We start from the raw sequence: 21,359 nt of genomic DNA, 5'->3' as shown, positions 1-21,359 counted from the left end.
GCGCAAGTTGAGTGTTTCTAGCTCACTCCAGCTCACAGAAATATCAGACACGGAATAAGACAAATAATATTAAACTCATTAGAGTTCTGCAGTCTTGCTGTGGAATGATGACAATGCTATCACCATGAAATCTGAACAGCTGTTTTTCCACAGTTGTGTTAAAAAAATGCATCTGGAAAAAAAACCACAAAAACAAGAAGCCGGAACATAAACGCCGAAGCGTTTATTGCAGTAACTTGCAGTAAAAAGCTTTTGTTCATAGTGGTTACCATGAAACAGACTTGTCCAACTGCAGCACAGATTAGTTGTTGTTGAAAATGTGAAAGCAAACATCAGCTGGTGATGATCACATCTTCTTGACGCACTCGTAGTTCTTCTTCTCTGAGCAGTATGTACCATTCAAGTTTCCCTCATCTGGAGAAAAGAAATCAGAATACATCACATTCAGTGGCATCTAGACTTACAGTGGAAGCATGAAGAGACAGAACATTTTCACATTTAACTCCAAATGATAGTTGGAGATTTTGCAACGGTCTTGTTTAGTTTACTTTTCTGTCAAGTCTGAATTACGTTTTGTTTATGATGATTTAACAAGGCTATTAAGCTGGTTTTAGTTTGGTGAAAGAGTGACCCACGACCACAGAGCTGCAGAGTAACAGACAGTTTTCATATCACGTCCACACTTATGTCCATGTCCCCCTCTCTGCTCCAAGTCTGCAATGAAATTAGTCAGTTGATGTTTTTTATAATGCGCCATTAACACCAGGTCAGAATTTAAGGTTCTGCAGTGTTCCTAAAATCAACAAATGTGAGCAAGTGTTAGTGTTCACCAGCACCTGATCAAAACGTATTATATATGATGATGGATTTATTATCGCTCTTCTGATGCCTGTGTGTGTTTGCTTCACCTGTACCTCTTGGAAATTCTTTTCGCTTCCGTTGTATTTAGCACATCGACTCTCATCAATGTGGCTTCATCCTTCTCCACATGGCTTATCTGAATAACTTTCACATTCTACCTCAATTGAATGATCTGTAGGAATATACGTGCTTGAATAAACATTTTCTGGGCTTCAGCTTCATGATGCATTGGTGATGTTATAGTACTTATGATTACGGAGGATGGCATTTAGCACAGCTGGACGCATGTCTCAAGCTTCAGTAACTCAGTTTTCCACAGCTAGAATATGACCTGGAAATGTGAGAGTTAGAAGTGCAAGGGCGTCAGATATGTCTCTACCAATATATAAAAACTTTTGTCCGTCAACGTCTAGTCAGTGTATTTGGTCCAAACAATTCAATGTCTGTATTAAGAGTCCAATGTGTTTTTAAAGGTTCAGTGTGTAATATTTCGGAGGATCTACTGACAGAAACGCAATATAATATCCATAACTAGAGAGCTCAGATTGTTGCCCCGTTCTGGCATAATAAGAAACTCACCACAGATGTGTTCAGCTCTCTTGATGCTCCTCTGTCTGATTGTCAGATGGCTCTTCCTCTCACTCTTAAACTCACCGCTCATGCCCTGTAGACATGCCAATGTTCTGCCAGTGTCAACAAATGGCTGATTTTGATTAATTATAAGAACAAAGTGTTCCCACGCCACTGAGAAACAGACTCTTGTTTAAACCCTATCCCGTTACTTTTCCCCTTCTTAAGGGCACAACAAATGCAACTATAACACTTTGAATGAAGGTCAAAGATAAACAGCGCACACGCTCTGCTGGACTAAACCACCATTTCAACATACTTGGCAAAAGGAGTGTGTTTCGTTTCCACTTTTGTTCTGGCCTCTTGACCTTTGTACCTTTGTTTAGAGGAAAACATCTGTTCTCTTGATTGTTCTTGTCTGCTAATCTGTTGTGGTTGCCAAGTGTAGGTAGGCAGGTAATGAGTAAAAGCACAGCAGGTTCAGTTACAGTTCACAAAGTGAGTTTAATTTAAAAAAGTGAAGAAGCAGGCAATCCAGGGAATAAACAAGAACAAGAAGCCCAAAAAATGTAATCCAGAAAATAGTCCAAAATACAAGGGGATAATCCATGGAAACAGACAGGGACACTTTACGACACATACAAACAAATCGATCCCAAAACAATTAAAGTAAAGACAGACACTTAAATACACAAAAGAGGAACTTGTGAAAACACTCATCAACACTGACAGGACGTAGATAAGCAGGTGATCAAGAAAAACAAGCGAGTGAGAGATTATTGTTATTATTTATTCGCCTGCAAATAGGGCTGGGTATTTACATCACCACAGCCAATTACAATCACTTTTAGATATGGGCACATTAAGCATGCTGCATGTTTATTGGCTCATTGACATTAACAAGAATCTTTAGGTATCAAAATTTCAAAAGTCACCAAACTCTATTTGTTCTCAGCAAAGAGTCACCTGGTCAAGAGGGCCACGTTTTGTTCTGGTCGCTGGTCTGAGATAAATGGTCGCTGTTTCCTCTTCGTTCCAAGAGCCATGACTTGGTCTCAAGCTGAGGTATAAGATGATTTGGATTCGATGCGGAGTTCTTTTAAGTTGAGCTTGTTCCGTTTGTGTGGATTTTTATGGATTTGTCTGTTTGTCACCACTGCAGAGAAACTGTCAGTCCTTAGGTGCAAACCTCGCATCCGTACGTGGAGCTGAGGAGTATCATCAGATTCAAAGGCTGATATCCGATAGTACTCATGGGAATACGCAGGCATGGCTTGGAGCCACTGACGCTGCACAGGTATATGTAAATGCTCTGTATTTGTATATATTTTACACTACATCACATTCACCATTCACACACATTCATACACTGGTGAAACAGCTACCAGGGGCCATTTTGGGTTCAGTATCTTGCCCAAGGACTCTTTGACACGCACCCTGAAGAGCCGGGGATTGAAACGGCAATCTTTCAATTAACAGGTAACCCGCTCCACCTCCTGAGCCACAGCCGCCCCGTCATATCATTTATTGTTACAAAAGGTCACATTTCAAATCATAGTTTGACGTCCATTTGATGAGGAAGGCCATGAGATGTGACCTCCTCCCAATGCAAACTTTGTCACTCTATAACAACGTCACCCGACTTTCTGTTACTTGAACAAAAAACAGACCGTCTTGGGGCTGTTTCTTTAATGACTGATGCTGTAAAAAATACTTTGTAATGACAGTGTTTTTATGACAAAGTGTTTATGGTGTTAATAGTATAAAGTTGTTTATTTTAGTTATATTGTTATATTGTTGTATTAACTCTAATTAACTAACTAAAATTTTCTAGGAGGGTGTTTGGCTGTGGAATGATGGTACGCCTTTCGCCTTTTCATACTGGTGCAGGGGAGAGCCAAATAACACTGGATATCAGCACTGTTTACAAATGAATTATGGAGGTAAATCATAAACCACATTATTTTGCATGAGAGATAAATGTACCATGATTCATAATAAATGCTATATAAGTGAGCTCAGTTCATAAATGAACCCATCTTTTCTTCAGAACATACCTCTGCCAAGGCTGAAAAGCCTCTCCATTTATTATTTTAATGAGACAAAATATTTAGTTTTACTCTCCATCTGCATGAAATTATACATTCTGCTTAACAGTTCTTTATCATACACACAGGTGACAAATGCTGGGATGATGTACAGTGTAACAGTCACCTTCCATCTGTCTGTGTTAAGAAATCCTTCCAATTCCGGGGCTGACACAGAGGCATGAAGCACCTGGAAAAATCACAAACACGGGCAGATGTTCTTTAAACTCATCTCTCTTCATGCCATCAGTCTCATATGTACCCCGAAGGCTCTATATCTCATTTCATGTCTTTATTTTAATTTCTATCGCTGTAACGCTACTTAGGGAACGAAGCGACAAGTGAATTTAGAAGATCTGGACTGTCTCTGAGGCTTTGTGCCTTTCATAGGAGCAGACTGAATGTGTTATGAAAAGAATGCTTTTTAGCACAAACTTATTCTGCAGAGTGAACTGTTCTTTCTTGTCTTTACACAAATTAAAAGGCTCAAGCATTGAAACAAGCTGGTCTGTGAGATTGTTTTAGACCTGATGTTTTTAAGGGTTTAACTTCACTGTTCTTCAGCCAGTAAAACAATCTAAAGACTAGTTTAGATACTAGACAGATTAGTTATCTCGTTAGACACTTTTAAAGTTAATATGTATTTCAAGGACAGAAAAGGGGAGAGCATCAATGCTGCAAACCTTCGTCATGAAGTTCCACCAATAGAACAAAGGAGCAATTATTTAAATTTAAATATATAAAGAATTATTCACACAAATGTACTTCTGTTCAGATCAGGAGCACATGTCTCTGCCATGAATGAAAACTAAACTGTGTGCTCTTGCTGTGAGCTCACAGATCTTGGCTCGGTCTGGCAGGAGTCATCCCTTTGCTGATGTGCTGGCCTGTTTGCAGGAAACTCTTACAGTTCACTTCAATATGTGTTTGTTTCAAACCTCTCACATCCTCACAGTTACATTACATAAGTGACTGTGCTACATGTAACATTACAATCTAACACTTTACCTCTGTATCTATTCATAACAAATACGTTCTACGTCACTGGGCTCTGTAGGTCACTTCTGACAAATGTAGGCTACCTGTAAAGACAAACCTAAGCCAGAGTGCATGTTTATGGTTTAGGGAGTTTAAGTATAAATACTAAACTAGCATTATGTGGCAGAGACATTACATTTGCAGTATTTACCTGAGGTTAATAGCTAATCATCAGTAGTTGTAATAGATCAGGCTACAAACCTGTTCTTCTGATGAGGAGACTTCTGCTGTCCTGATGGTGGTGGGTCGGTTAAAGTTCACTTAAGTGGGTATATGTGGCAACACAAACAAACAATAAACATAAAGTTTAAGATCTTAAAAGACCACTTATTCAGTACATTTTAATGTGGGGAAACAATTTAATCATAGCCTACACATGGGCTGCATTTCTAGAATTGACCCGTTGCTTATTGTTTTATAAATTAACATCTACTCAAGCACATTGGCTGAAGGACTACATGTATAAATGTAATATTGTGTTAATAAGTCCTTTTCTTACAATATTTTCAGCTGCAACCCCAGTAGAAACTGTTCCTGGCAACAAACAGGAGAACATGGGTGAGGTGACCCTGTCAGCCATGTCTGACACACATCAATTTGACCATTTCATCTCTTGTACTTATATTTCCATTTAACATTGAGTAACATAGGCTAATACTAGGCTATGTTGGCAAATTGCACCAGTTCTCCACCCACAGCTACCTCCTCTCAGGCCTCTGAGAGATCCCACCGGGTAGCTTTCCCTTTGCTATTAAAAGGACTAGTCATGCTGACAATATGTAACACTAATTCCTGCCTTCTATGTTTGTTCTCTCAATTTGTTTTTCTGTGCTGGCTGGATGTGATAACTTGCAGTTGCTCTAAAAGAGAATGCTTGAGCTAGATTGACAAAAAAAAACAAAAAACAGCAACAAACCAAATATCTCAAACAGCAAATTGAATAACTTGAACATGACAAAAAGGTAGCCTATTTCTATAGATTTGCCATTTTTAGGAACCAAAAATATTGTCATGTGTGTTTATGAGAAACTGATTGGTTGATTGATTGTTAGAGCCTCTCTATCGGCTATATGAGTCCACTACATCAGGGGGCATAAGCAGCTGGCACAGTGCTTTTTCTTTTCTAATAGCTGAGATGTTATGGAGCACCACACATGCTGCCACAACCTGACATGCCTGCTCCGAAACACGGCCATTCTCTGTCCCATCTTCTTAGCCTTATTTATTTTTAATTAATTGACATGAGTTTGTAAAAATCCTTTTCACTTTGATATTAAAGAGTTCTCTTTTTGCAAATTCTTGTCAAAAAGCCATATATTGACCATGATTTCATGTATAAAAGAAACAAAAGGGTGAAACATCCAAGGGGGAGAATACTTTTTATAGGCATTGTACATGAAGGCTCTCTAGCAGAATTTTTGAGCCCTAAATGTACACTTCTGAAGACTTTGCCAAAGGGAATTGCCCACAGCGTTGTTACGTTAAACGTGGTTACCAGCGTAAACATTACCTCTTGTCCACAGTTAATTATCAAGTAATCAGTTTACTGGGCAAGAGCCTGCACACGTTCAGATCAGGTCCCTTCTGTCCTTCAGCTGTGAAGGAAGTAAAAAATGTAAAATGAAAAGTTCCAAGCCCACAATTGTTTTGGTTCAATCAAGGTAACCTAACATGATATGTTGCAAAGTGCGATGCTGTCCCATTGTGCTATTTTGGGCCCTTACAGCCTCTTGCACTTACCAGATAATTCAGGGCTTTAACTGTGGGTCTCTAGGTTTGAGTCGTTCATTTGTCATGTGACAGCTCCTACTGTGTAGCAGGAATGAAGTACTCGTTCACCGCTCACATGGGCCCTCCTCAGTCTTTAATTCACTCGGCAGGCTGAGTGACTGCCAGAGCTGGAGAATGAGAGGCAGGTCGGCTGTCAGGTAACAGTCACTGGACTGATATTATTTAGCTATTTTGTTAATTATGTGACATTTTAATAAGCATAACATTATTGACAGTGATGTTGTGCTTAGTTATAGTTTTAACACAGCCGCACCTAACTTTAGTCCTGCTAGTGTTTACAGCTGATGAGAGTTGTTCTGAGTCTTCTCCACTTCAGAGTACTGACAGGGATCTACCGGGAGCTGAATTACCTCAGAGGTCGTCTCCTCTCCAAAACAAACAGACCGGTCATTAAAACACAGCAACGTAGCAACGTTACAGTTAGCCCTGTAAACAGCTGACAGCTGATCCAGGTCTGCCAGAGAACGCAACATAACTTTTCCTTTTTTATTTACCTACAGAGCCCTGCTGTTGTTTCACAGCTCGTGACTGGTGAACAACCTGCAGTGTTTGAGAGCGATGTGCTCATGTGTGTTTCTCTGTCTGCAGAATCCGGACCTGATGTGGCCCATTCTGCGTCCAGACCTGCCAAACTGCTGCATTTATATAATGTGTTAATATTTCTTTGTTCCTCTCTCTGTGCTGGAGTTCTTTAAGAACTTGGTGGCTTGATCCAGATTATTATTAAATTGGTTGAATTTTAATAAGAGTGTGTTTATTCATATAGTGTATCAAGCTTATTACTTCTATATACACAAATCTGATATGAATATTTTACTCATGGATAGGGATGTGTGGTGTCCAGGCAGCTCTCCACACACACACACACACAAGGCTTCTCCTATTTCTCACACACACATGGTAGCTATCCAGTCAACAAGAATGCATTCCTTCGCACCTTTTTCCGTACACCACAGATGTTAGGCTACTGTATGAATGAGCACATTAGAGATAATGATAATGATTTATGTGGCTGGTCTGGTTGTATACTCAGGAAAGATTGTGAAAATGGAAGGATTTAGCCGGAGTAGTGGTGATTACATATTTCTGTGGTTTTTCCATGGTTTGAATTTGGTTGTGGGCCCAGGGGGGTTGATATAATGATGATAGAGAGTGATCAAGAGATGAATTTGTGCATTATACTTTGTCAATTAAAGAGTCGAACTTGCCATCACTAATTGAGGCTTGGTCAAGGCCCTTGTTGCTTTTAGATGTTTAGACAAAGGCTGTCCAGTCAAGGTAGCAAAGCTTAGCAACAACAAATATGCAATGTCCAGTTAGACTTTCAAAATAAAATGCTTGCGTTTCGAAACCGCCATTTTGAAACGGCACGTTATTTTATTTTTATTTATTTATTTATTTTTGTACCTGTCCTGCCAACGCGTTCTCATCAGAAAAACTCACTTGTAGTAGCCTACAATATATACAATATTTATCGAAGTGACAGCTTAAACAGTTTTTATAAATTTGTATTCTTGTCGTTTTACACTTTGAATTGACTGTGGGCTGATTTAGATGCAAATAATGGTACTGTGTCAATTTCTAATCAGTCATTTACTTTAACCATTGACAGTACAAATGCTAACACATTTCATGCTAAGGTTGACTTCAGCATAGATTAAAACAAGCTCTGCCCTCCTGCAACCGCAGACACACCAGCAGCTTCACACAGACAGAAAGGTGAACCATTTTTTGATCAAGAAGAAATGAGTGCAGATGCACAAAATGTTTAATGAAGTCCTGAAAAAAAATGGAAAACAGCTTTTTTCTAAAAGGACTGACAGTAGTTTCTGTGTCTCCTGACATGATCAACATCAGCTGACAAAAGTGTCTTCATGTGTGATATTCTGCAGATTTATCTTGCAGACATGAACCTCCTGCTGGCCAATCACATTGGAGTTAAGGTAGATGGAACCATTTTTTTTAAGGGGGTACAAGAATACTAAAAATACCCTTATTGACTTCATCCATAATTTTGGTGCTTATTTTTGCATTTTTGTAGCTACTGTAGCTACATTCTGTTACGATGGGTGGCTGAGTTGAGCAGGTTGAGCAGGTTGGAGGACACAAATGCAAGACGCAAGGCAGAGGAGGTGCAGTGAATCGAGGTGATTTATTAAAACAAACAGAAGGCGAGCACACTTACTGATTGAGTGGCTGATACAGAGCTGAACAGAAAACCAAAACGAGCAGGGAAACACAGACACGACGAGGATAGCTGGAAACCGGACAGCACACAGCATGAACTTAACACTTAACATGAACTAAGGTACAGGACTGGGAACAAGCACAAAGAACTAAAACGCAGGAACAAGAGTTAAGGCAGTGACTAAGAAACAATATTACAACTAGACAACCAAACTTCAAACCAAAGCCATATCAAATCAACACAGGACTACGAGCTAGAACACCAGACAAGACATAAACACCAAGGACAAGGAAACGAGAAGAACAGGTAAACAGAAGGACACCAGAAACAAATGGCAAAAACTCAAACCCACAGGGAAAAACCACAACTCATGACACATTCAGTCAGTGAAGCTTTGTGGAAATCTGCTCTCCTGCAGCCGAATACGCACCTTTTCCTTTGCTGAAGCTTCTGATTTAACATTCCTGAGCTGACTTTTCCCCCCAAATAACGAGTAACTTTGGCTAGAAAATATTAGTTTCCATCACATTATTTGTGTTTTCCCATATTTCAGATTTGGGTTAATTCCTACTAACAATAGTAAACATGTGGCTAACATGCAGTGTGCTTAGGTTTAGGCACCACAAATGTCAGCAGCAAATGTGCCCATCGTGAAAACAGTAAAATCAGAGCTTCATATTTTTTATTCAGGACTTTGATTTCCCTCTATGTGGCCAGGTGTCGACTTTGTACAGGTGAAAAGACTGCAGAGATGAGCACTGAAGAAGGGAGACCTTAGTGACGTTGTTCTGCAGTCTAAGATATGAGGTGAGATTACATGTGCTGAATGCTGAATAAACACTATCAACAGCACGGAGAACTTTGTCAAGGGACTGTCAAGGTAAAATAAAGCAGAATGAGTCAATCCTGATTACTCCAAATGCATACAGGTACAGATGCATGTGATTTTCCAATAGACTGTGGAAAAGGAGTAATTAAGGATGGTGTAATTTACACTATAGTTTTTGGCAAACTTTACACAAACTGGAGAAAGTAGCATTTTTTTGTGGACAAGCTGAGGATTAATTCACATATTGCTGCTTCTTTGAGTATTTGGGGTAGCAGGATGGTGTATGAGGCACTGAGTCAAAATGAACTACAGTCTGTGTGTTTATGTCAATGAGGGACCATTTCCCCCAGGGCTACAGAGTGGAAACTCTTTTCACTGCATATAAGGAAGCAGCTCGACAGGCCAAAATTAAAGCCACAGGCAGAAATGTTTCAGGCTTCACGAAGCCAAAAATAGTCAGAGTTAGTGAAATTCTGAGTGATACCAATCACACTCTGAAGAGTTATTATGACTGGACAAATCAATGAGTTAAGGCCAATTTCTTGCTAAGCCACACCCTTTGTATTATTACTATTACTATTACTATTTTTGTTGATGGTGGCAGTATTTTTTGACCAATCTTGCCTAATTGTAATGGAAATGTGTATCCCAATTTTTGTGTTAGAGTCTAAATTCAATAAGTTCTAACTGTTTTTTCTCATTTGTGAATTACCAAAAATTTTATCATAATCCACAGACTTTATGGTCCAAGAGGTTTGTAGTAGAGCACATTTGACTTCTACTGGATTTGTGCTCAAGTCAATTGGACGTGTGAGAGACTTTACAAAATAGCATTTTTGGAGCTTAATTACAGCACCATAATTTGGCAGGCACATATTTATGTGGATGCAGTTGCGCATCATTTCCAGTTAGTGGCGCAAGTTGAGTGTTTCTAGCTCACTCCAGCTCACAGAAATATCAGACACGGAATAAGACAAATAATATTAAACTCATTAGAGTTCTGCAGTCTTGCTGTGGAATGATGACAATGCTATCACCATGAAATCTGAACAGCTGTTTTTCCACAGTTGTGTTAAAAAAATGCATCTGGAAAAAAAACCACAAAAACAAGAAGCCGGAACATAAACGCCGAAGCGTTTATTGCAGTAACTTGCAGTAAAAAGCTTTTGTTCATAGTGGTTACCATGAAACAGACTTGTCCAACTGCAGCACAGATTAGTTGTTGTTGAAAATGTGAAAGCAAACATCAGCTGGTGATGATCACATCTTCTTGACGCACTCGTAGTTCTTCTTCTCTGAGCAGTATGTACCATTCAAGTTTCCCTCATCTGGAGAAAAGAAATCAGAATACATCACATTCAGTGGCATCTAGACTTACAGTGGAAGCATGAAGAGACAGAACATTTTCACATTTAACTCCAAATGATAGTTGGAGATTTTGCAACGGTCTTGTTTAGTTTACTTTTCTGTCAAGTCTGAATTACGTTTTGTTTATGATGATTTAACAAGGCTATTAAGCTGGTTTTAGTTTGGTGAAAGAGTGACCCACGACCACAGAGCTGCAGAGTAACAGACAGTTTTCATATCACGTCCACACTTATGTCCATGTCCCCCTCTCTGCTCCAAGTCTGCAATGAAATTAGTCAGTTGATGTTTTTTATAATGCGCCATTAACACCAGGTCAGAATTTAAGGTTCTGCAGTGTTCCTAAAATCAACAAATGTGAGCAAGTGTTAGTGTTCACCAGCACCTGATCAAAACGTATTATATATGATGATGGATTTATTATCGCTCTTCTGATGCCTGTGTGTGTTTGCTTCACCTGTACCTCTTGGAAATTCTTTTCGCTTCCGTTGTATTTAGCACATCGACTCTCATCAATGTGGCTTCATCCTTCTCCACATGGCTTATCTGAATAACTTTCACATTCTACCTCAATTGAATGATCTGTAGGAATATACGTGCTTGAATAAACATTTTCTGGGCTTCAGCTTCATGATGCATTGGTGATGTTATAGTACTTATGATTACGGAGGATGGCATTTAGCACAGCTGGACGCATGTCTCAAGCTTCAGTAACTCAGTTTTCCACAGCTAGAATATGACCTGGAAATGTGAGAGTTAGAAGTGCAAGGGCGTCAGATATGTCTCCACCAATATAGAAATATAAAACTTTTGTCCGTCAACGTCTAGTCAGTGTATTTGGTCCAAACAACTCTATGTCTGTATTAAGAGTCCAATGTGTTTTTAAAGGTTCAGTGTGTAATATTTCGGAGGATCTACTGACAGAAACGCAATATAATATCCATAACTAGAGAGCTCAGATTGTTGCCCCGTTCTGGCATAATAAGAAACTCACCACAGATGTGTTCAGCTCTCTTGATGCTCCTCTGTCTGATTGTCAGATGGCTCTTCCTCTCACTCTTAAACTCACCGCTCATGCCCTGTAGACATGCCAATGTTCTGCCAGTGTCAACAAATGGCTGATTTTGATTAATTATAAGAACAAAGTGTTCCCACGCCACTGAGAAACAGACTCTTGTTTAAACCCTATCCCGTTACTTTTCCCCTTCTTAAGGGCACAACAAATGCAACTATAACACTTTGAATGAAGGTCAAAGATAAACAGCGCACACGCTCTGCTGGACTAAACCACCATTTCAACATACTTGGCAAAAGGAGTGTGTTTCGTTTCCACTTTTGTTCTGGCCTCTTGACCTTTTGTACCTTTGTTTAGAGGAAAACATCTGTTCTCTTGATTGTTCTTGTCTGCTAATCTGTTGTGGTTGCCAAGTGTAGGTAGGCAGGTAATGAGTAAAAGCACAGCAGGTTCAGTTACAGTTCACAAAGTGAGTTTAATTTAAAAAAGTGAAGAAGCAGGCAATCCAGGGAATAAACAAGAACAAGAAGCCCAAAAAATGTAATCCAGAAAATAGTCCAAAATACAAGGGGATAATCTAAGAAACAGACAGGGATAATTTACGACACATACAAACAAATCGATCCCAAAACAATTAAAGTAAAGACAGACACTTAAATACACAAAAGAGGAACTTGTGAAAACACTCATCAACACTGACAGGACGTAGATAAGCAGGTGATCAAGAAAAACAAGCGAGTGAGAGATTATTGTTATTATTTATTCGCCTGCAAATAGGGCTGGGTATTTACATCACCACAGCCAATTACAATCACTTTTAGATATGGGCACGTTAAGCATGCTGCATGTTTATTGGCTCATTGACATTAACAAGAACCTTTAGGTATCGAAATTTGGTACCGAAAGACAAGACATTTTTTGAAACTCGATGGTATTGAGGCAATTTGGTCGGTGCCTAAAAAGTATTGAACTCGAGACCCAGCCCTACCTGCAAATTAGCAGAGAATAAGATGATCCACCTGTAACTCTGTCTGTCCTCTCGTCTCCACCTGAAGCAGCTGTGAGCTGCACTTTATCAGACGTGCTGAAATTAACTTGTGTGGATTTGTGGTGAGGTTAATCACCTGACAGACAGAGGAAGCATTATACATATTTTATTATAAAGTCTATGTATTGTCCCCCCCCCCTTTTCCAAATGTAAATTTTTTTTGCGCATTGCCTTCCTGGCTCAGGCGATTTCGGAGCTGGCTCATATAGGAGGCGGTTTAAGTGACCAGTCAATCACTCACACACATTTCACATCAGTTGCGGACAAAATGTATAGAAATGAAGTTACTTCTAGCTGAAGGCAGCTGGGGTGGGTACATCTAATGTAGGACTGCTCTTAATTTCGCTACATTTTCCATTCATACCTTTTATAACTTAACCAGTCTGTAATCTGCATTTTGCTTCATTAACTGAAATGATCATCCAGGCTTTGTGCGCGCAGTTACGCAGTAAAGCGCTGGTCGGGCGCTTGCCACAGTCATAAAGCTGGGCAGATGCAAACATTTAGAAAATCAGGCAAATATCTTTTCAGTTTAAGGCTTTATTGTTTTACTAATACAACTGAAATCCAGTGAGCCACACCATGGCACTGCAGCCTGCAAATACTTTCACTTTCCATTAAGGGCGCATTAAAAGCGTCTTTAGTCTCTGCAAAGCAAATGAAGGCCTGTAAGATCTGTCAGATGATCACTGCATTGACTGAGATATATTAAAAGTGTCCATTTGTTGAACAGAGCATCGCTTTGGACATAAGCCTGTTTCTTTTCTTGAATACACATCGGTTACTATTTGTTTTATAGCGATGTCCAACGGTGAGTCCAAAAACAAAATGTTGCCGGTGAAACTGATCTTTCACTCAGCAGCTACCAGCTGTTATTTATTTTTGAGATGCAGAGAGAGAGAGAGAGAGAGAATATGGTGGATAAAACAGTCCTGTTAGGTTTTTATGCATTAGATTCTGAATATGCAGAACTTTGAACATGAGCAGAAAACCTGCTGAAACACAGGAGCTATTAAAGTCCAGGAGTTTATTAACTGAATTAAAATGATTTAATTTATTATTGAGGTAAAAAGGTGCCACATGCACATGTAAAGAGGTTACCTCAATCAGTCACGCCTGTGTGTGTTCATTGAGCAGTGATGATATTAAATGTTGATCTACAGGAGAAACATATCTGAAAGCAACCCAGAATGCCTGAGAGCTGCTCTGCATTATATTCTGTTACAGTTTTAATTTTTAAATTGTTTTATTATACCTTTTCTTAAACCAGAAAAACTCTTTTTTTCAAGAGTGTCCTGGCCAAGGCAGGCAGTAGTACAATTGCACATTTAAGATAGGAAATAAATTAAATATTCGCCACAATTCAGCAACACCTGAATTTTGTGTGTCCATTTACAGAAATAATTTCCCCAATAGATTGATGCAGATAAGGCAGAAATTGGTGCAGAAAAACACCAGAATGCAGCAAATTAAGTCTTTAACACTCAGACAGTTTTCTGGGGGAGTACTCCCAGCCCCCCGGTTCATACAAGAGTAGGGCTGGACTGGGACAAAAAAAACAAAACAACCCAGGCATCTTTTGCCCAAGCGGCCCACCACAATCAGTCAGACTCCCCTCACTAATACACCAGCATGACATGTCGTGTAAAAAATTCTTGGGCCAGATAAGAAAGCTTGAACTTTTACCAATTAGAATACAAAAGTTCCACCGGAGTTTGTCAGAGATCGGTGCAAAATAGAGTCCCATTCTGTTACCAGAACAGAGACCAGAGTTGACATGAAACCATGTAATGACTGATCTTCACCTCCTTCTGGACCTCCTTTTATAGCTCTGTTTCTTGGCTTCACATCATCTCTTGGCTCTCTTTCCTACTGCACCTGGGTCTGTGAAAGTCCCAGATTTTCACGTGCCTCAGCATTTTCAACATGTGGTGGGAAAGTCCCTGACTGCGCTGCTCCTCCTTTGCATGCCCTCCACTGATCATACTATTTTATCCACAACCTGACTTTTGTGGAATAAACTGGTGTTGTTTGTGCTCTGGGCTAGAAACAGGACATTCTTACTGTGAAGGACTATATTGATGTATGTTTTGTAATACAACATTCAAAAAATCAGTTTTTTGATGCTGCCTTGCTATCTTACCTTGCTCAGTCACTCTGCTCCCAAAGCACACGTGCTACTGCTGACCCTGGGCAGTTAGATACAGAAAGGAGCTCACACACTCAGAGCTATAGAGTATTAACACTGTGATCCTAACTTTATACTATAAAATAACACTCTAAATGATGACAATGCAGACCACCATGGCTCTAGTAATTAATGATAACAATTTAGGCTTTAATGCTCTAAATTTATTCACAACGTACTCTGCTGGCTGTCGCCGTTGTGTTCTGCCGCCTGCTTTCCCTAATTTGCTCGGCCTCGCGCACGGGATTGGGCGTCACTGTGCTAGTGCTGTGCGCGGGTTGGGGTCGTCACTTGCGCGGTGATGTTAATGATGTTGGGTATTTTGGTGGTTTGGTTGCCCGTTCCGCGGCGGGGTGGTGCTGGCCTCTGTTGTGTGCGCGCCGTGGTTGGTCCGCTCTTCTGCCTTTTTCTTTCCGACGGTATTGCGTCTTCAAATGGCATTTGGATGGCCGGTGTCTTTGGTGTTTGTTGGTCGGGTTAGGATCTTCTGCGTTCATGTCGCGGTTCGTCTGGGAGTTGACCCCTCTCTCACCCCTATGAGCTACTGGGGGTCTTGCCTGACTGTCGCTGGAGTCGGTGTGGCGCAGTTGTGGCATCCCACTCTCACTATGAACTACATTCTGTAACAGTCTTATGCACACACACACACATATACTGTACATACAGACACATTCACCCAAATACACAGGTTCTCCCTGGTAGAAGAAGGGTTAGCATTATTCTTAATGTTTTTCATTCAGTTAATTATTTAAATTAATTGTTATTTCAGCTCTCAAGGGGGTGCTGTTGTTTATTTATATTGCCTGATTTTTTTTGTCATTTTCATTTCTCTCTAAATTGTCTTCCTTTGTCAGCTGTTCATTGCTACTGTTTGGCTGGTTATCTCTTATTTATTTGTTTGTGTGTTTGTTGTTTGTTTTTCTCCGCCCCACCCCCCATCCCCGTTCTCTTGCAGGTGTTGCCCTCTCTCTGTGCTGTCTGTTTGTGGTGTTTCTATTCCCATCCCCATTTCAGTCCCCTGTCTGGCCCAGTGACAAATAAATTTAAATAAATAACAACACAGAAAAAGGAGTATAATGATACTCTGTTGTTAAAATCTGTATGGTATCCAGCACCTCATACTCATACCAGGCTGCCGGGCAGGACATGTGTTCTTACTGTAATATTTCCCCAAACCGCTATAAAACTGAGGTAAGTACTGTGGATAATTGGACCAGTGCAAGTGGATCAGTCTCCCTGGTGATCAGAGGTGGCCATGGAGTACACGACTCATACTCAAGTGCAAGTAATTGTCAAAGTAAAAAAAACTAACAAATAACAGTATAATTTCAATTTATTATTAGGTCCAGAATTGTTGGATTTCCCCGTTAAAGCTGTACAGTTTCGATAAAAAAAAACATACTAGGAATGAGCAAATAGCTGTTTATTCAATGAATGTGATACTACAGCTGTGCTCCTCCTTGTTCCCCTGTGTTTCTCTGCTTTCCCCTTCCTGCTGTGTTTTGTCTGTCTGGTGTGTTTTTCCTTGTTGTGTCAGGTGTCTGTGGGGGTTTGTCACCGGTTCCTCATCAGTAATCAGCTTCTTCATATATTCTGGTCCTACTCTCCAGTATTCGCCAGATCGTCTGCTCACCTATGTGGTAGCTTGTCATGACCGATACTCCTAAGTAATTTCTCTCAGTGTTTTTCCCTCACGTTCTTTTTTCCGATATTTAATATATTTGTATTTTCTCCATCTACCTAGATCCCACGGCATCCCAGTGGAGCCACCACCCATTCTGCCTGTCCAGCTGTTTACCTACACTCTCCTGCTCACTCTGTCCCTCGGTTCCGCTTTCACGCGGCTCTGAACCAAACCTTCGGCTTCTCACACCAGAAACAGAGGCGAGGGAGTGAGGGGCTAGGTTGGGGCCAGCCCAGTGATTACCAACTGATGCAGCTAGAGGGGTACACAGTTAAATAGTAACGTATTGGCTAGTAGTGCTGAGGGCGCAACTGTGTGTAGGCTACACTTTGTCACGGTCAGCCATGGTCTTCGTTCACTTTCTGCGTCATGCACCACCATGCACCTGGAACACTGAGGTTGGAAGTCGGATATTTCAACGCTGAAATTTCCCAGTTCCGAGCAGTTTGGAACGCGGCATTAGGGACACACTGGTGGATGTGTCACAGTGGGAATCGAACCCAGGCCTCCCACAACCAAAGGCATGTGCCATGTTGCACTTTATAACAGATTACTTGTACCTTTATATTTTTTTAGTGCTGGGCAAATTTTTGATCGTGATTAATTGCATTGTTATGCCATAGTTACTCTCAATACAGCGCCTGCCATTTACTCACGGAGCGCTGTCTTCTTCTCCCACACACTCGTGTGCCGAAGCCTCCCTCCAGTGCTTGTTTGGGTGGGTGATTTGCAGGCTGATCAACATCCCTCCCCTTCTGTGACCCATGGTTTGACTGTATGTGTATTCAGAGCAAGTGAGCAATAGACTTTGCATTAATGTGCGATAAAATAATTGTCTGCTTTAATTAATTAATGTGTTAACGTGATAATAATGCATTAACGTGCCCGGCCATAATTTTTTTTTTTTTACTTTAGTAACCAGCGCATAGTGAAGAATATTGACAGTCTTATGTATTGTGGTATGAGGGCCTGCTGCCTGCAGATGAAAAATAGCATTTTGGCTAAATCTGACATTTACATTGATGCAAGCTCATATATTAATGTGCACTGTCCTTTTTTAAATAAAATAATATTAAAACTTAAACAAGTAGTAACATGTTAGTGCTGCCTGTTCAGCTTCTTGGTTATTCAGTCTCAAATACAAGGCAAAGACAGTTTTCCCAGGTGACTTTGCATTAAGAGAAACTGAACCAGTAAAAATAATGTGGTGAAGACAAAATGATGACTCTGATTCCTCAAATTCTCTTTTAAACTTTATTTTTATTGTTTGTTTGTGTTGCCATATATACTCACATTTAAGTGAACTTTAACCGACCCACCACAGAGAGATACCATCAGGACAGCAGAAGTCTCCTCATTAGAAGAACAGGTTTGTAGCCTGATCTATTACAACTACTGATGATTAGCTATTAACCTCAGGTAAATACTGCAAATGTAATGTCTCTGCCACATAATGCTAGTTTAGTATGTATACTTAAACTCTCTCTAAACCATAAACATACACTCTGGCTTAGGTTTGTCTTTACAGGTAGCCTACATTTGTCAGAAGTGACCTACAGAGCCCAGTGACGTAGAACGTATTTGTTATGAATAGATACAGAGGTAAAGTGTTAGATTGTAATGTTACATGTAGCACAGTCACTTATGTAATGTAACTGTGAGGAAGTGAGAGGTTTGAAACAAACACATATTGAAGTGAACTGTAAGAGTTTCCTGCAAACAGGCCAGCACATCAGCAAAGGGATGACTCCTGCCAGACCGAGCCAAGATCTGTGAGCTCACAGCAAGAGCACACAGTTTAGTTTTCATTCATGGCAGAGACATGTGCTCCTGATCTGAACAGAAGTACATTTGTGTGAATAGTTCTTTATATATTTACATTTAAATAAATGCTCCTTTGTTCTATTGGTGGAACTTCATGACGAAGGTTTGCAGCATTGATGCTCTCCCCTTTTCTGTCCTTGAAATACATATTAACTTTAAAAGTGTCTAACGAGATAACTAATCTGTCTAGTATCTAAACTAGTCTTTAGATTGTTTTACTGGCTGAAGAACAGTGAAGTTAAACCCTTAAAAACATCAGGTCTAAAACAATCTCACAGACCAGCTTGTTTCAATGCTTGAGCCTTTTAATTTGTGTAAAGACAAGAAAGAACAGTTCACTCTGCAGAATAAGTTTGTGCTAAAAAGCATTCTTTTCATAACACATTCAGTCTGCTCCTATGAAAGGCACAAAGCCTCAGAGACAGTCCAGATCTTCTTAATTCACTTGTCGCTTCGTTCCTTAAGTAGCGTTACAGCGATAGAAATTAAAATAAAGACATGAAATGAGATATAGAGCCTTCGGGGTACATATGAGACTGATGGCATGAAGAGAGATGAGTTTAAAGAACATCTGCCCGTGTTTGTGATTTTTCAGGTGCTTCATGCCTCTGTGTCAGCCCAGGAATTGGAAGGATTTCTTAACACAGACAGATGGAAGATGGTAGTTACACCTTAAATCATCCCAGCATTTGTCACCTGTGTGTATGATAAAGACATAACTGTTAAGCAGAATGTATAATTTCATGCAGATGGAGAGTAAAACTAAATATTTTGTCTCATTAAAATAATAATTGCAGAGGCTTTTCAGCCTTGGCAGAGGTATGTTCTGAAGAAATGATGGGTTAATTTATGAACTGAGCTCACTTATATAGCATTTATTATGAACCATGGTACATTTATCTCTCATGCAAAATAATGTGTTTTATGAATTACCTCCATAATTCATTTGTAAACAGTGCTGATATCCAGTGTTATTTGGCTCTCCCCTGCACCAGTATGAAAAGGCGAAAGGCGTACCATCATTCCACAGCCAAACACCCTCCTAGAAAATTTGAGTTAGTTAATTAGAGTTAATACATGAATAACAATATAAATTAAAATAAACAACTTTATACTATTAAGACCATAAACACTTTGTCAGAAAAACACTGTTATTACAAAGTATTTTTTACAGCATCAGTCATTAAAGAAACAGCCCCAAGACGGTCTGTTTTTTGTTCAAGTAACAGAAAGTCAGGTTACGTTGTTATAGAGTGACAAAGTTTGCATTGGGAGGAGGTCACATCTCATGGCCTTCCTCATCAAATGGACGTCAAACTATGATTTGAAATGTGACCTTTTGTAACAATAAATGACATGACAGGGCGGCTGTGGCCTCCAGGGTGCGTGTCAAAGTGTCCTTGGGCAAGATACTGAACCCAAATGGCCCCTGGTAGCTGTTTCACCAGTGTATGAATGTGTGTGAATGGTGAATGTGATGTAGTGTAAAATATATACAAATACAGAGCATTTACATATACCTGTGCAGCGTCAGTGGCTCCAAGCCATGCCTGCGTATTCCCATGAGTACTATCGGATATCAGCCTTTGAATCTGATGATACTCCTCAGCTCCATGTACGGATGCGAGGTTTGCACCTAAGGACTGACAGTTTCTCTGCAGTGGTGACAAACAGACAAATCCATAAAAATTTTGAGGTCTGTTTGAAGGCTGCCCGTTCAACAGCTTAGGATAGAAATGGTAGAAGTGAGACTGGCCCATAGTTCTCAACTTGAGTTGGGTCGAGGGAGAGCTTTTTGAGTAAAACAAACAGATGTAAATACAAACAGATGTTTAAGGCTTGCTGCTAAACAAAATGCCTTTTTTCGGTCCAAAAATTGGATAAACACCAACTTTTTATGAGGAAAATGCAAAAGAAGTGACCAGAATGTCAATCAACACGATGTCTGGTTGGTGAGCTAACACCAGTTTGTCAGTCTAGATCTTGAAGTCCCACAGAATCTTAGCTCATTCTCAACTACCTTAGGAGGTGTCTTCCATTTTGACCTTGGGACTTCCAGCCCAAACTCATGGCAGATGTTCCTGTACACTATGCCTGCTACCTGGTTATGGCGTTCCATGTACGCACTTCCTGCCTGCATCTTTCACCCTGCTGTTATGCACTCTACTGTCTCAGGGGCATCCTTGCACAGTCTGCATTTGGGGTCCTGCCTGGTGTGGTAAACCCCAGCCTCTATTGATCTCTATTGAGTGCCTGTTCTTGTACCGCCATGAATAGTGCTTCTGTGCTGTTCTTTAGTCCAGCCTTTTCCAGCCACTGGTAGGATTTCTTGATATCAGCCACTTCTCTCTGTTACATGCTATTTATGTATTATATATAGTTATATGCAGAGACTATGAGATATACGGATACTTCGAAACCCATCATCAACACTAGAAACAACTCCTAGCTCAGTGTTCTAACATCCGTAAATGGCAGCTCCTATCACAACTAGAGATTGATGAGCCAGGACAGAGGATCAAGATCAAGGCAACACGAAGAAAGGTTAGTCAGTGTTTGAATCAGTAGTTTCATCAGGTAAAGCTAGTCATTTACACAACATGTGTACTCATCAGTGGAGCATTGGAACAACACACACTGACCTGGTTGGGCATTTTCAGGTGTTGCCTCTGGAAGAGCTAGAAAGTTTTACACAGCAGTTATTGACCCGTTATTGTACAACACATTCATCTGTTACAGTCTCTACATATAAAACTCACCAGCAGCTCGAGTCAGAGCCATCATGGCACAAACAAGTGCAGACACAGTCACCATCTTCAAGATGGAGATGATGAGATGATGATAACCTTTGATACAGAGAGACAGACTGAG

At 40.2% G+C, this 21,359-nt stretch overlaps 1 protein-coding gene and 1 long non-coding RNA gene across 2 annotated transcripts; one reads left to right on the top strand and one right to left on the bottom strand.

Moving 5' to 3' along the window:
• The first annotated feature begins 1,890 nt into the window (after nt 1–1,890).
• Nucleotides 1,891–4,017, top strand: LOC119911953 (ladderlectin-like). Its single transcript, XM_038730925.1, has 5 exons — nt 1,891–1,909; nt 2,363–2,496; nt 2,594–2,728; nt 3,266–3,374; nt 3,608–4,017. The coding sequence occupies exons 1-5, from the start codon at nt 1,891–1,893 to the stop codon at nt 3,688–3,690; spliced, it is 480 nt and encodes a 159-aa protein (XP_038586853.1). The 3' UTR covers nt 3,691–4,017.
• A 14,758-nt stretch (nt 4,018–18,775) lies between these two features.
• LOC119912963 lies at nt 18,776–20,153 on the bottom strand. Its single transcript, XR_005446305.1, has 3 exons — nt 20,009–20,153; nt 19,422–19,530; nt 18,776–19,184 (listed from the first exon to the last, which is right to left on the bottom strand). It is a non-coding gene; the product is annotated as an uncharacterized LOC119912963 (long non-coding RNA).
• Between the last annotated feature and the right edge of the window lie 1,206 nt (nt 20,154–21,359).

Source organism: Micropterus salmoides, unplaced genomic scaffold (genome assembly GCF_014851395.1).
Source record: "Micropterus salmoides isolate LMB-PRFRI ecotype aquatic unplaced genomic scaffold, ASM1485139v1 Ms_hic_scaffold_2, whole genome shotgun sequence".
NCBI lineage: Eukaryota > Metazoa > Chordata > Actinopteri > Centrarchiformes > Centrarchidae > Micropterus > Micropterus salmoides.
This window is presented reverse-complemented; position numbering and strand designations above follow the sequence as displayed.